Source organism: Eretmochelys imbricata, chromosome 24, assembly GCF_965152235.1.
Source record: "Eretmochelys imbricata isolate rEreImb1 chromosome 24, rEreImb1.hap1, whole genome shotgun sequence".
Taxonomy (NCBI): Eukaryota; Metazoa; Chordata; order Testudines; family Cheloniidae; genus Eretmochelys; species Eretmochelys imbricata.
The window spans coordinates 18,388,349-18,403,495 of NC_135595.1; the positions used below are offsets into that span (position 1 = coordinate 18,388,349).

The 15,147-nt window shown below is 49.2% G+C and overlaps 1 protein-coding gene across 1 annotated transcript; it reads right to left on the minus strand.

Annotated features, from left to right (window-relative positions):
• Nucleotides 1–591: 591 nt before the first annotated feature.
• Nucleotides 592–4,594, minus strand: LOC144279409 (phospholipase A2 inhibitor and Ly6/PLAUR domain-containing protein-like). Its single transcript, XM_077840903.1, has 5 exons — nt 4,546–4,594; nt 3,989–4,105; nt 3,079–3,231; nt 2,526–2,666; nt 592–734 (listed from the first exon to the last, which is right to left on the minus strand). The coding sequence occupies exons 1-5, from the start codon at nt 4,592–4,594 to the stop codon at nt 592–594; spliced, it is 603 nt and encodes a 200-aa protein (XP_077697029.1).
• Nucleotides 4,595–15,147: the final 10,553 nt, after the last annotated feature.

Here is a 15,147-nt window from a genome sequence, read left to right on the forward strand (position 1 = left end):
AGCCCTGGTTGGTGGGTCCTGCCACAAAAAAAAAATTATGATTAAAAATACCCGGGTTTTTCAGCTGAACATTTTTCAGTTTGATGACAAAAAAACTGGAATATTCTAAGAAATACCCCCCTCCAAACAAACAAACCCCCTTTTCTAAATGACTCTAGGGCCTGTAGGAGGGTGGGTGCGGCTTCTGATAGCCCCACGACCCCTGCTAGAATTAAACACAGGGGAAATCAGCCCGATCATCACAAACACACACAAGTAATCCCGGACACACCCCCACACATGCACAGACTCACGATCTCACACACAGACACATGATCCAAGACTCCCGGTTACACACACAATCCAGGACTCAGGACTATACGCACCCACGCAGAGCCCAACAACATGATTACAGACAAACACACACCCACACACGACCATTTTCTCCTGTCTGGTTTATTCCGTTAATCCCACGAAAGGGGAAGTGAATCCGAGCGGGGCGTGGGAGCCTTTGGCAGGGGGGCACCCGCCCACCCCCTGCGGTGTGTGGATCAGGTGGGGACCTTCGCCAGCAGGACGGTCACGAGGGCTGGCAGAGACGAGTCCGGTTGGTTATGGAGCCACACGGGAGGCTGGTCTGCATTCGGCCGTGGTGAAATTCATACTGAACCCCCTGAAGGGTTTGTACGGTGGCCTATAGGTGCAGGCGGACTCGGTGGCGCAGCCTTTCATGGTGGTGTGTATGGTTGTCCCACCTGTGGGGGACCAAACAGCGGGGTCAGTGTCTAGCGACCTGTGACCTCTTACGGCTCTGACCCTATACAAACACCCTCCCCCTCCTCCTCTGCACCACTCCCTGCTGCCCATCTAGACCTGCCCCCAACAGTCTCCCCCCCCAGCTCTGATCTAGTCTCACTCTGTGGACACCTGGGCAAGTCACGTAGGGCCCTGATCCCTAATGAACTTTGGAGCAGGCCTGTGTTAGTCCCACCATTCACCAGGCAATGGTGTAGCTCACTGATGGTGTCAGCGCTGGGATCCCTAAGAAGCTCTCAGTCAAGGGGTCTGTACAGAACCTGGCATGTCGGGACTCCCAATTTCAGCCGGAGGGTGGGGGGGCATGCAGCACCTTGCACAGCGGGGATCCCCGTCTCAGCCAAGGGGTCTGTGCAACATCCGGATCAAAAAGGTCCCGATCTCAGTTGGGGCATCTATTGTACCATTCCACAACCAGTAAGAAAGAAATCTCTCTGGGACCTCCAGGTCAAACCAGCTGGGGGATTTCTGCAGGAGTCCCAGGGACAGGGTGTTTGTGCCATCACTTTTCCTGTATTATTTTGATTTGTAGAACAGCAGGCTCTGGAGACACCATGGCAGTTTGGGGCCCCATTGTGCAGGGTGCTGTGCATAGGACAGTATCCCGTCTCCGCCAGTGGCCAGCACTAGATTCTGCAGAGAAAGGATCAAAACCACCCAACGTGTGGGATAATCTCCTCCTCCTCTAGGTCTCCTCCCGATTGCTAAGAGCTAGAGCTCCCCTCACGACCTGAAAGAGGAGGGTCACTAGCCCCGCCAACATTTTTACGATCATTTATTCTGATCTCTCTGATTAGCCCACAATCCCTTTTCGAATCTTCTCAACTCTTGACCACAGCAATTTCTTGGCTGGGGAGTTCCACGGACTGACGGTTTATTGACTGGAAAATGTGTTTCCTTTCATCAGAATGAACTTGTCCCTTTTCAATTTCATTGAACATTCGCTTACGTCCTGTCCTGTGAGAGCAGGCAGGCAGGAGTCCTCGATCTCCCCGCTGTAGTGGTCAGTGACATTTTTCAGCTGAAACTTTTTTTCAGTGAAAAATGCAAATATGACCACTTGGGAACATTTTGCAAATTCAAAGTCGCCCAATTGTTTCAGTTGGAAGAAACCCCTGTAAAAACACAAACTCTGGGGGAAAAAATAGAAACTTTTCCCTCTTTTGGTTCAAAACAACTTTTCCTTCCAACATTTAATTTTTTAAAAAATTTTAAACAACATTAACAACCCCTCAAAATCAAAACGAGATGTTTCGTTTGACCCAAAATGAAGCTTTTTCTGACTTTTCAGTTTGTTGAAAGTGCCGCCCAAAAATTAATTTTGATTTGACCCGAAACAACTATTCTCTCCCAATCTTTTGGTGTCGGTCTAGAACTAAATCATCTATCTATCTATCTATCTATCTCCCTTATCACAATTATAATTTCATATGTTCTATCACGTCGCCTCTCTTATTCCCAAGGAAAAATAGCCCCAGTTGGTTCCCCTTCTCTCCGCAGGCTTTTCCAGACCTTCCTTGTCAGCTGTCTCCAAACCCGCATGAATTCTAAAATGAAACCCCAATGGGTGCGTAGGGGAAACAGAGGTACAGTGAGGAGAAATCATGGGGACAGTATCCAGGTGTGCTGAGACTCTGCCCAATTCTTCCCCATGGCAGGAGATTGCCCGTGTGTGTGGCTCCCTCCTGGATGGGGAAATCTGAGCGGAGAAACAGTCGATTGGCAATTACCGCTTTTCATGGTACCGCTGACATGGATGCAGTGGGTCTGGGCTCCTGGGCAGTCGACGATCTCTTCACTGCAGTGATGAGAAAACAAAGAGTAGCAAGCTGGGCAGCGGAGGCCGTTCAGGGTGGTGTTAGCCGGGGATGCTGGGAAGAAGCGGAGCAAACGCAGTCAGCTCGGGGGATGGGACCCAGGACGGGTCGGGGCCGGGAGAGCAGCTGGGGGCTGCACAGCTCAGCCCCGGGGGCCCCCTGCAGGGGGAGCTGTAGCTCCGGGGAAGCCGGGGGCAGCAGGGGCAGGGGAGGGGTTTGCAGCAGGGAGCCCCGGGTGGGGCCAGCTGGGTTGACACCTGGGGGCAGCCTAGAGCCCCGCCCACTAAACTCCACCCAGCCAGGGGCTCAGTGTTAGTCCATGGGGCGCCCCAAAGGGTTCTTTCATAATCCTTTTTCCATCCTCCCACAGAGACCCCTGCAGGGGTCAGGAGGAGGAGAAGGGGACGTGAGGAAGGGGAAGAGCTGGAGGGAGAAGGAGCAGGGAGACGGAGACGGAGCTGGGTACCGGGAAAGGAGGCTGTATTACAGGCCTGCCCCATACAGCAGGCGGTGCTCGTGCTCGTGGATATCCCGTTCCCCAAAGTCATTAAAACAGGATCGAGGCCGCACTGGCTGGAGGACACACAGGTCTTCATAAAGGTCAGACTCTTAATCTCGCCTGCATGGGAGAAAGAGGAGATGAGGCTTCATTCCCTGGTGTCGTCTCCGCCTCCCCATCGCAACTCTTCACGTGTGTGATCATGATCAAGCTAAAGATGGGGAAACTGAGGCATGGCGTACAGGAGTCCTGGCTCCCAGCCCCCCCTATTCTTACTCACCAGACCCCAGTCCCTTCCCAGAGCCAGGGATGGAACCCAGGAGTCCTGGCTCCCAGCCCCTGCTATTCTAACTCACCAGGCCCCAGTCCCTTCCCAGAGCCAGGGATGGAACCCAGGAGTCCTGGCTCCCAGCCCCCTACTCTAGCCCACTTGACCATGCCCCCTTCCTGGTACTGGGAAGAGAATGAAGGAGTGCTGACTCCGAATGAGACTGTGTTCGGAGCTGGTTCAAGGTCTCCTGCACGCACCTATTCCCCCGACCCCATCACTGTTCCTCAGACATTCTTGTCAACTGCTACAAATGGCCCACCTTGATTATCACTACGAAAGGTTTTCCCCCACCCCCCCACTCTCCTGCTGGTAATAGCTCACCTACCTGATCACTCTCCTTACTGTGTGTATGGTAACACCCATTGTTTCATGGTCTCTATGTATATAAATCTCCCCACCGTATTTTCCACTGAACGCATCTGATGAAGTGAGCTGTAGCTGACGAAAGCTTATGCTCAAATAAATTTGTCAGTCTCTAAGGTGCCACAAGTCCTCCTTTTCTTTTTTGCGAATACAGACTAACACGGCTGCTCCTCTGAAACCCACCTACTACGGTTTCTGTTTTAATAATCCCGCAGGAATTCGTATCTTCACTGCAGACTTGGACACTGCCCGTACAGCTGTGACATGCGCTGATGCAAACCTCGCACGAAACACAGGTCCCTGTGGAAGGAAAGGCAACACGATGCACCTGGGCACAGCCCTCACTCCACTCTCTCCATCCCCATTGACTCCAGTGCAGCTACGGGCCATTGACCCCAGCCGGGATCTGGCCCTGAATTTCTTGGGTTTGTGCCAATGTCGTCTGTCCCTCCATTGCAAAACCGAGTGAGGTAGCTGAGAAAGGGGGAGAAATCTTTCCCTCTCCTCGAGCTCGGTGGGAGCTGGAGGTCCCCATCTCCCCAGAGAAGATCGGTGGGGAGAATTTCCTCCACACGGGACAGGTGGTGAGCAGCCCCCCAGCCCAGGGGCAAGATCTCGGTGCTGGGGCATATTTCACCCCGGGGAGGAGAGCTGCTTCCTTCCAGAGCAGCTATTCCAGGGTGGATCTTTTTCTGTCGGCACCGGGCAGGGCTCCAAGACCCCCGAGACCCCGTTCTCACCTGTCTCCAGCAGTGCCGAGAGGAGGCAGAGGAGGAGAGGTGTCCTCATGGTGCCGGGGATGCAGCCGGACGGTGGTGAGAGCCGGGGGTCTCTGACGCAGCAAAGGCCAGGGCTTGGCAGTTATCGACAGAGGCGGGGGCGATGTTGCAATTGGTGTCACCCCGCCCAAAATGGGAAGCGGGGAGGATTTTGGCTGATGGCCTTGGGCTATCAACACGGAGGCCCCCCAGGAAGGTAAGGGCTGGATGCTGTGTTCGTCACATGCCCGGGGGCTGCTCAGTGCACGGCCCGGGGTTTGACTCAGGCCTGGGGCACTCGCGCCGTGGGTCAGGGTGGCGCCCGGCACCTGGGAGGCGGTGACGGTGGAGTGGGACGAGGGGGACCCTGGCACTGGGGAGAGTGCGGGGGCACGCAGAGCCTAGGGGTGCCAGGTTTGCCCAGGCTGGCCCCTTCTCTGGGGTAGCTGTCCCCGGGAAATCTGCCAGGATGCTCTGTGCACACGCCCACGCGGCTGGTGACACGGGCTGAGGATCATCCCGGGTGTCCTGGGTTTTTGTATCTCAGAGGTGGGAACCCTAGAGCCCCTAGCACTGGGGGGAGGGGGTATGGGAGGGCACAGAGCCCCTGGCACTGGGGGGAGGGGAAATGGGGGGCACAGAGCCCCTGGCATTGGGGGGAGAGGAATGGGAGGGCACACAGCCCCTGGCATGGGGGGAGGGGGGATGGGAGGGCACAGAGCCCCTGGCATTGGGGGAGGGGAAACGGGGGGGGGCACAGAGCCCCTCGCACTGGGGGGAGGGGGGATGGGAGGGCACAGAGTCCTTGACATTGGGGGGAGGGGAATGGGAGGGCACAGAGCCCTTGGCTTTGGGGGGAGGGGAAATGGGGGGCACAGAGCCCCTGGCATTGGGGGGAGGGGAATGGGAGGGCACTCATCCCCTGGCATGGGGGGAGGGGGGATGGGAGGGCACACAGCCCCTGGCATTTGGGAGAGGAGGAATGGGGGGGGCAGAGAGCCCCTGGCATTGGGGGAAGGGGAGATGCGGGGGGCACAGAGCCCCTGGCATGGGGGAAGGGGGGCTGGGGGCATGACAGATCCCCCGGCATGGGAGGAAAGGGGGCCCTGCTCTATTGGCCTCACCCTGTCACTGTCCAGCATTAACCAGTGTGAAGCAGGGTGGGGGTTTGGCACACGAGATCCCCGCAGACGGTCAGGCCGTGACGCTTAGTCCGGTGGCCGGTCTCTCTTCCCAGGGTCCCTTCGGTTCAGGACCCCGAGAGGGAGCGGTGGGCGGAACAGCCTGGCCCCCGGCTGGTTCGCCCGCCGATTAACCCTCGTGTCCGAGACGCCGGGTGCAGGGCGTTGACTCACGGGCTGATGCTGGGCACAGTTCCCGGGCGCCATCTTCACGCCGCCCTTGAGATGCATCAGGGGGCCATTTTCTTTGGGTTCGTTCGTCTCCCCCTCCCCGTTCAGCCCTTGTCCCTCCATGTCGGCTGTTGTAGGGGGGCGGGACAGTCGCGAACTCGCGCTCGGTGTTTACGGCTCAGCTCGCCCCAAAGGTCAGTGTGTAGGGCTGGTTTTCAGCTCCGCACACAGACCCCTGGCTTCGGGGGGTGCCAGGGTGTCCTTGAAACGTTGGTGGCTGGGGGATGGCAGGGTTGCCAACCCTCCCGGTTTGGCTGGGAGTCTCCCGGAATAGGGCTCGACCTCCCAGAGGCTCCGGCAACCAATCCGGGAGATTTTTGGCCACTAACAGTCTGGCAGCGCAGTGGGGCTAAGGCAGGCTCCCGGGTGCAGGCCACAGGGGGGCGCTGGCCCCTCGAGGGGCTGGTTCCTGTGGATGGGTTTAGGGAGCCGCTATCCCCCCACCACTGGGCCCTGCCCCTTTGGCACCAGCCCTAGGCGTGCTGTGTCCGTCTCTGGACAGGACAGGGGTCAGTCCCAGGCGCTGGTGGCGTCATTCCCAGAGCTGCCCTCGGTCACCGACCCACAGGGCAAACAGCCCTTGGGGGAGCGGGACCCATGTTAACCCTTCGGGGGCTCTCGCCCTGTCCTGCGGCTGCTCTGCACCAGGAGACAGTGAGGAGACCTGTAGGCTCCGACGCCGAGGGAAATCAAGGCAGGACTGCAGCGGGTTCATTGGCAGCAGGTTCGAGTCCAGAGCTGGGGCACACAGCGGGAGCTGGGACACAGACAGGGGCCCGGCAAACTGGATTTTCATTATTTTGATTGTTTCGACGGATCATATCAATGTTTATATTTCAGCATGTTTCCCTATTTTTAGCAACTGAAATTTCTGCAGTTGTGCAAAATTACGGGTGTGGAGCAGTTTTTCATTTGAATCTCCACCGTTGTGCAAAAGTATTGTTTTAAGCATTCTTTTTTCAATTTTTATCCATTTAAATTCCCAGTTGTGCAAACGTATGGGATTTTTAGGCATTGATTCCATTAAAATCTCCACAGCTGTGTAAAATTATGGGGTTTAAGCATTTTCTTTTTAAATTTTTGTCCACGTTCATGCTTGTGGGAAATGATAGGGTGTTTTAAGCATTTTTGGTTTCAATTTTTAATCCATTTAAATTTCCACAGCTGCGGGGAAACCAGGGGTGGTGTCCAACAATGAATATTTAATGACAGCAGACCCTGAGATTCGGAAAGTTAGAGATTTATTAGGCCCTTTAATTGTCGACGTCACGTGTCAAAACATCCAACTCTCTCAAGCAGCATGTCCCTTACTCTACTGAGCTGTAAATGTCTGTCATCATCGATGGAAATATTTTTCCCCTGGGGGAGGGGCATGCATGTGTGTGCGGTGAAATCGACATTTACCGATACAAATCAAACCCTCCCAAACCAACATAGATCACGCTGGTGATCTCTAGTGCCTTCTAGTGGCTCTATCATATAACAGGTGTGGAAGAACAGTTCTTAAAGCTGACGTTTTAGCTGGAATTGTTGCCATGTGCGTGATTATTCAGCCTGAGATCATAGGTTCAAGTCCCCCATACTGCTGCACCCCCGGAGAAGGTCAAATACCGGAGAGGGAGAGGAATTATTTAAGCTCAGTACCAATGTGGACACAAGAACAAATGGATATAAACTGGTCATTGGGAAGTGTAGTCTTGAAATTAGGCGAAGGTTTCTAACCATCAGAGGAGTGAAGTTTTGGAATAGCCTTCCAAGGGAAGCAGTGGCGAAAAAGACCTATCTGGCTTTAAGATTAAACTCAATAAGTTTATGGAGGAGATGGTATGATGGGATAATATGATTTTGGCAATTAATTGATCTTTAAATATTCATGGTAAATAGGCCCAATGGCCTGTGATGAGATGTTAGATGGGGTGGGATCTGAGTTATTACAGAGAATTCTTTCCTGGGTATCTGGCTGGTGAATCTTGCCCAAATGCTCAGGGTTCAGCTGATCACCATATTTGGGGTCGGGAAGGAATTTTTTTCCAGGGCAGATTGGAAGAGGCCCTGGAAGTTTTTCGCCTTCCTCTTTAGCGTGGGGCACGGGTCACGTGCTGGAGGATTTTCTGCTCCTTGAAGTCTTTAAACCATAGATTCATAGATTCATAGATATTTAGGTCAGAAGGGACCATTATGATCATCCAGTCTGACCTCCTGCACAACGCAGGCCACAGAATTTCACCCACCACTCCTACAAAAAAAAACCCTCACACCTAAATCTGTGCTATTGAAGTCCTCAAATCATAGTTTAAAGACTTCAAGGAGCAGAGAATCCTCCAGCACGTGACCCGTGCCCCATGCTACAGAGGAAGGCGAAAAACCTCCAGGGCCTCTTCCAATCTGCCCTGGAGGAAAATTCCTTCCCGACCCCAAATATGGCGATCAGCTAAACCCTGAGCATATTGGCAAGATTCATCAGCCAGATACTACAGAAAATTCTTTCCTGGGTAACTCGGATCTCACCCCCCATCTAATAGCCCATCACAGGCCATTGGGCCTATTTACCATGAATATTTAATTACCAAAACCATGTTATCCCATCATACCATCTCCTCCATAAACTTATCGAGTTTAATCTTAAAGCCAGATAGATCTTTTGCCCCCACTGCTTCCCTTGGAAGGCTATTCCAAAACTTCACTCTTCTGATGGTTAAAAACCTTCATCTAATTTCTAGTCTAAATTTCCTAGTGGCCAATTTATATCCATTTGTTCTTGTGTCCACATTGGTACTGAGCTTAAATAATTCCTCTCCCTCTCCGGTACTTATCCCTCTGATATATTTATAGAGAGCAATCATATCTCCCCTCAACCTTCTTTTAGTTAGGCTAAACAAGCCAAGCTCCCTGAGTCTCCTTTCATAAGACAAGTTTTCCATTCTTCGGATCATCCTAGTAGCCCTTCTCTGTACCTGTTCCAGTTTGAATTCATCCTTCTTAAACATGGGAGACCAGAACTGCACACAGTATTCCAGGTGAGGTCTCACCAGTGCCTTGTATAACGGTACTAAAACCTCCTTATCCCTACTGGAAATACCTCTCCTGATGCATCCCAAGACCGCATTAGCTTTGTTCACGGCCATATCACATTGGCGGCTCATAGGCATCCTATGATCAACCAATACTCCAAGGTCCTTTTCCTCCTCCGTTACTTCTAATTGATGCGTCCCTAGCTGATAACTAAAATTCTTGTTATTAATCCCTAAATGCATGACCTTACACTTCTCACTATGAAATTTCATCCTATTACTATTACTCCAGTTTACAAGGTCATCCAGATCCTCCTGTAGGGTATCCCTGTCCTTCTCTAAATTGGCAATACCTCCCAGCTTTGTATCATCCGCAAACTTTATTAGCACACTCCCACTTTTTGTACCGAGGTCAGTAATAAAAAGATTAAATAAGATTGGTCCCAAAACCGATCCTTGAGGAACTCCACTGGTAATCTCCCTGCAGCCTGACAGTTCACCTTTCAGTAGGACCCGTTGTAGTCTCCCCTTTAACCAATTCCTTATCCACCTTTCAATTTTCCTATTGATCCCCATCTTATCCAATTTAACTAATAATTCCCCATGTGGCACGGTATCAAATGCCTTACTAAAATCTAGGTAAATTAGATCCACTGCGTTTCCTTTGTCTAAAAAATCTGTTACTTTCTCAAAGAAGGAGATCAGGTTGGTTTGGCACGATCTAGCTTTTGTAAAACCATGTTGTATTTTGTCCCATTTACCATTGACTTCAATGTCCTTGATTACCTTCTCCTTCAAAATTTTTTCCAAGACCTTGCATACTACAGATGTCAAACTAATAGGCCTATAATTACCCGGATCACTTTTTTTCCCTTTCTTAAAAATAGGAACTATGTTAGCAATTCTCCAATCATACGGTACAAACCCTGAGTTTACAGATTCATTAAAAATTCTTGCTAATGGGCTTGCAATTTCTTGTGCCAATTCCTTTAATATTCTTGGATGAAGATTATCTGGGCCCCCCGATTTAGTCCCATTAAACTGTTTGAGTTTCGCTTCCACCTCAAATATGGTAATGTCTACCTCCATATCCTCATTCCCATTTGTCATGCTACCATTATCCCTAAGATCCTCTTTAGTCTTATTAAAGACTGAGGCAAAGTCCATGATTTGAGGACTTCAGTAGCTCAGACATAGGTGAGAGGTTTATCGCAGGAGTGGGTGGGTGAGATTCTGTGGCCTGCATTGTGCAGGAGGTCAGACTAGATGATCATAATGGTCCCTTCTGACCTTAATATCTATGAATCTATGTAAAGAGATGGCCCAGTATTTTGATAAAACACCTACCGCTCAACCTCTGCCACAAGGGAGCATTGAAATGAAAGGGTTAAAAATCCATTGCTGATGTAATAATCTGGTATATGGATTTGTGTACAGGCCCAAAGTCCAGAGTTTGGTCAAGAGGTCAGAGGCCTAGCAGTAGCTAAGAGAAAGCAAAATAACCAAAGATAACCTTGCTTTTGCTAAGATATGCCTGGTCAGCAAAACGCCAGATGTTGGGGGCAATACTTGTGTCTTATTCAAAGTTGCAAATAGAACAAAGAAGCCCTGTTTCTGTTTTGTAGGGAGATGTTCTTCCCACCCATCCAACCTTGAGTTTATGAAAGGTTCAAGCATGTCAGTATAAGGTACGGCCTCCTCCCACCTCCCTTTCCCAGGGACCAATGCCTGCCTTAAGACACAAATAAGCAACTTGAAAGACAATATTTATTGCCATATATTTTCACTGTTTCTTTGCTTTTACCCCTAGATATGTATCTGTTGGACAATCAAAGGAGCTACTTCCTTCCTATGGACCCCAAATCAGAATTCAACATATATTTTATACTAATACATTTATTAAAGTACTAATTAAATGCTAAATGTTAATTTGTCAACTTGAGACCGTGGGCGGAGACATTATGTAATCTTTTGACCATTGGCTACTGTGCTTATCTTCTCTTGCTGCTAGACCTGCCCAGGGGTTTGGGACTGCCTACCCCGTCATTTCCCTCCGCCCATGGAAAATCCATATAATCCATTGTAATCAGTTGTTTGGCGGTGTCTCTGAGCCTAATAAGCACGGTGAGACTCGGCCAGCGCTGTGTGTAATAAACCCACATGCTTGATTCTACACGGTGTTCATATTTTGTTCCTTCATAAAGTAATACAGCAATAAGAACTAGCTGTATTGTATTATTTGATCTCGTGAGTTAAGTAATAAACTGAGCCCCAGCCCACGTAACTGCCATTCCTGCCTCTGGCACTGGCCTGCTGGCTGACCTTGGATGAGTTGCATCACTGTTCTGTGCCTCAGTTTCCCCATCTATAAAATGGTGATACGATACTTCTTTCCCTTTCTCAAGTGCTTCGGGATCTACCCATGAAGACTGTGACACAAGAGCTTGGTGTCAGCACCATTTAGCCTGGCAGACAAGGTTCAAAATTGGTAAATGTTTTTTTGTGAAATAGTCATGCAAGTCTCAAGAAGGGACACACTTTTTGGTTTCTTTGACATTTTGCATAAGTGCTTTGATTTGAAAAATTGGGGTAAAAAAGTGTGGGGTTAAAATTTTTTTTTTCTTGTCTCCCCTCCCCCCCCCCCAGTTTGTGGCTAAAGAATGGGGAGGGGGAGGGGACAGAAATGGAGGAGTGGGACATCATTTTTTCATAGAATCATAGACTTTAAGGTCAGAAGGGACCATTATGATCACCTAGTCCGACCTCCTGCACAACGCAGGCCACAGAATCTCACCCACCCACTCCTGGAACAAACCCCTAACCTGTGTCTGAGCTATTGAAGTCCTCAAATCGTGGTTTAAAGACTTCAAGGTGCAGAGAATCCTCCAGCAAGTGACCCATGCCCCATGCTACAGAGGAAGGCGAAAACCCCCCAGAGCCTCTTCCAATCTTCCCTGGAGAAAAATTCCTTCCCAACCCCAAATATGGCCATCAGCTGAAGCCTGAGCATGTTAATGGGTTGAAATGTTCAGAGTTGAGGGAAATAATGGGAGATCAGACAATTGTTTCATGACAATAGACGCTGAGATTTAAAAAGTTAAAACAGTCATAACTGTTCAAACAGAAATTGGCAACATCACATGTCAAAATACACAAAGCAAATAGCCTTAAATCACGAACTTGTACCTGTTTGTTCTATTTGTTCACTGGTCCATTTATAAAAAATCTAATTTAAAAATCTAAACCAAGCAGCAGGTTTGTACTCCACGTACCTTTACATTTTGATTATGCCCAGTGGAAATATTATTTGTCGGTTTATGTGTGTACACTGCAATAGATTTTTATCAACACTTACAGACACAAATCAAATCCTTTCAAGCCTAATTTTAATTAATAATTGGCAAGCCGGCTAGGAGACTATTAGCCAGTATTAGACACACCAGCTGGAACTGAGTAGTGACCTGGTCCTTTGGATTTTGGATGATAATCTCTGGGAAGAAATCTCCAGGCATTGAAATAAGGAAAGATAAACCTACAAATAACAGATGCTCAACTACATTTCAGCCGACCATGTATGGACAATTAAGAATGCAATCAACTATAAACACAGGTCTAACTGTTCTTTAAATGTATTTTATGAAGCACAATGAGGTTATGCATAGAACTGTGGTTTTAAATTGCTTGCATTGGAATGTGGATGAACTGAGTTATTGTGGAAAAGGAAATGTGTCATGGTTTTATGCTTCTTCATTAATTAATATTGTAGCATCTTATCAGGAACCGGCACAAACCTCAATTTAAGGGCAAGAGATTATTCCACAGTCTGGTTCCTCTGTGCTATGTGACTCCAAATTTCATGTGGAGTTATTGGTTTCATTTCAGGACGATGTGGATCTTGGATGTCCATTTGGGACAGGGCTGATGTGGAAAATATCAAAAGGCACATTGACTATTTCGAACACTGATGGCCTTGAGGCGCTGGCTATTGAGGACGATGATGGTGTATAATAAGCATGACATTGCTAAGCCGTTTAAGCAAACCCAGGTAAAAAATAACAAATTAATTATAATAAATAAGGTGAAGTCAAAGATAAATTGTGTCATTAGAGAAATTATTTGAGGTGCTTATGGAAGTTATTTGCTAATGACCATAACCAGCCCATCAGGGGATAACGAAAAAGGAAACTTGTCTGATCTTATTAAAGATGAGCAATTAGCCAAGCGGTCTTGTTCAGTGTATAGCAGAGACTATTGTGAATGGGCAATGCATTAAATCATACAAACAAAGTCCATTGAGCCCAATTCCTCATTGGGGTCAATGGCACCACTAGCTCATGCTAGTCAAGACAACCGTGCTCAATCCGGGTTCCGTGTATGTGTCTTTACCAATATGGGATCCTGACACTACAAATATGGGATAAGTCAATTACTGTCCATTCAGTAGGATACCCGGAAGATGGCATCTACAAGGACCTATCTCAAATACCGGTGAGTAGAGAGGACCTCGTAGAAGAACTGGGTGGAGAAAACAGCCTTGCTTTGAGTGCTCAACTAATTCAGTTCAAACAGAGTGGCAGGATAAACAAACACAGGGCTGCCATGGGGGCCCCTGATTTCAAAAGGGCAAACTGAAGGGAATTAGTTCGGGACGTGGACTGGCCCGAAGAACTCGAGGATCTGAATGTAGGTGAGGCTGGGAATGACTTTAAGTCAAAGTTGCAGAAGCTCTCGGAAGCCTGGGATGCAGGCGAACAATGTAGGGCCCAGATATGCCACCAATACGTGTTGGTCTTTCAGCCACGCAAACATGGAGGGCACCACGTGTGGCTTCTTCTATCACTGTGGGGGGGGCAGCAAGACGTGTCAGCACATGGTTTTTGACATCGCAACTCCAGTGGGTGGCCATGACGGCCAGGACGAGTACAATGAGACAGAGGAGCCAGCTGGTCCTTATGCCGGCCTTAAGAAGCTTAAAAAGTGGTGAGGCCTAGTAGTGAGGGTGACCTATAGTACGGAGGGGCAGTCCTGTTAACCAATATATGCTGGCTAGTGCAGATACAGCTGCAGCGATAGATAGACAGATAGAGATCTCTTGTTAATAATGTGTGCTTTACGCACTATATCTATAGATACAGATTAGCATGCATCATGCACAAATAGCATTAAGCACAAACATTACAGCAGTTGCGTAACCTAAACTGGCCTCCACTTTCCTGTGACCCTGCTCACCTGCGCGAAGGATCCCACGGCTCCGTGCGTTAGCTGAAGTTCGCTTTGGCTGAAGGAGACAGGAGAGCTGCCAGGATTAGGGCGGAGGAGTATTGTATCATAGCAGCAGGTCGGGAGCTATTCTCACAGGCCTACACCGGAGTGGCCCATAGGAAGCGGGCAAGACACCGATTGTTCTACCCTTGTGCAGACCTAGGGGGCTCAGCTGCAATGCAGGTGAGTGGAACGCAGAGGTCAGGGGGACCCCGTGGTACCAGGGAAAAAAGGGGGAAAGCGAAGGGTTAACTCTGCGTTTGACGGGTGCACACCGTACTTTGTACCTGTAAACAGGACGAGTATAAATAGATTGTTACAGGGGTGGAACCCTGGAAATCCCCCTTTTTTATAAGGTAAATGTAACAATGTGATGGGATCGTATTGAACATTTCTCCTGTTTCCTTATGGGCTTAGCGCAATAAAGCTAACCGCCATTGGTTATGTGCTCTCTGGGCTACATTTCATAGCGACCCAAGGGGTGGTCACGTCACTGACTATCAACAGTACTGGTAGCAGTCTGTGATAGCCCATAATCTGACATTTGGGGATAAAAAACTTGCTTGTACTGTCACGGCTCCAAATTTCTGCTCTTCCTCGTGTGTCACGCGGTGGCTATTCCTGGCTACTAACGCCTCTTCCCGTTTAAGGAGTGATCCTTTTACCTGCATTCATTGTGCATTGCCACTTACGGAGTTTGCTTAAACAGTATAAGTCTCGGGCAAATGCTCTTACCTCTGCGTCACAGATCACTTTGGTAAAATAATATTGAATGGTTGTTAAATATTTAATCATAATCACAGCACCAAGCAGGGTCCTGTTCGCTAATCCATATACATCAGACATACGCGTACCATGTTAATAGTCTGTTATACCCAGCACGAGAGCAGTTATGTTAA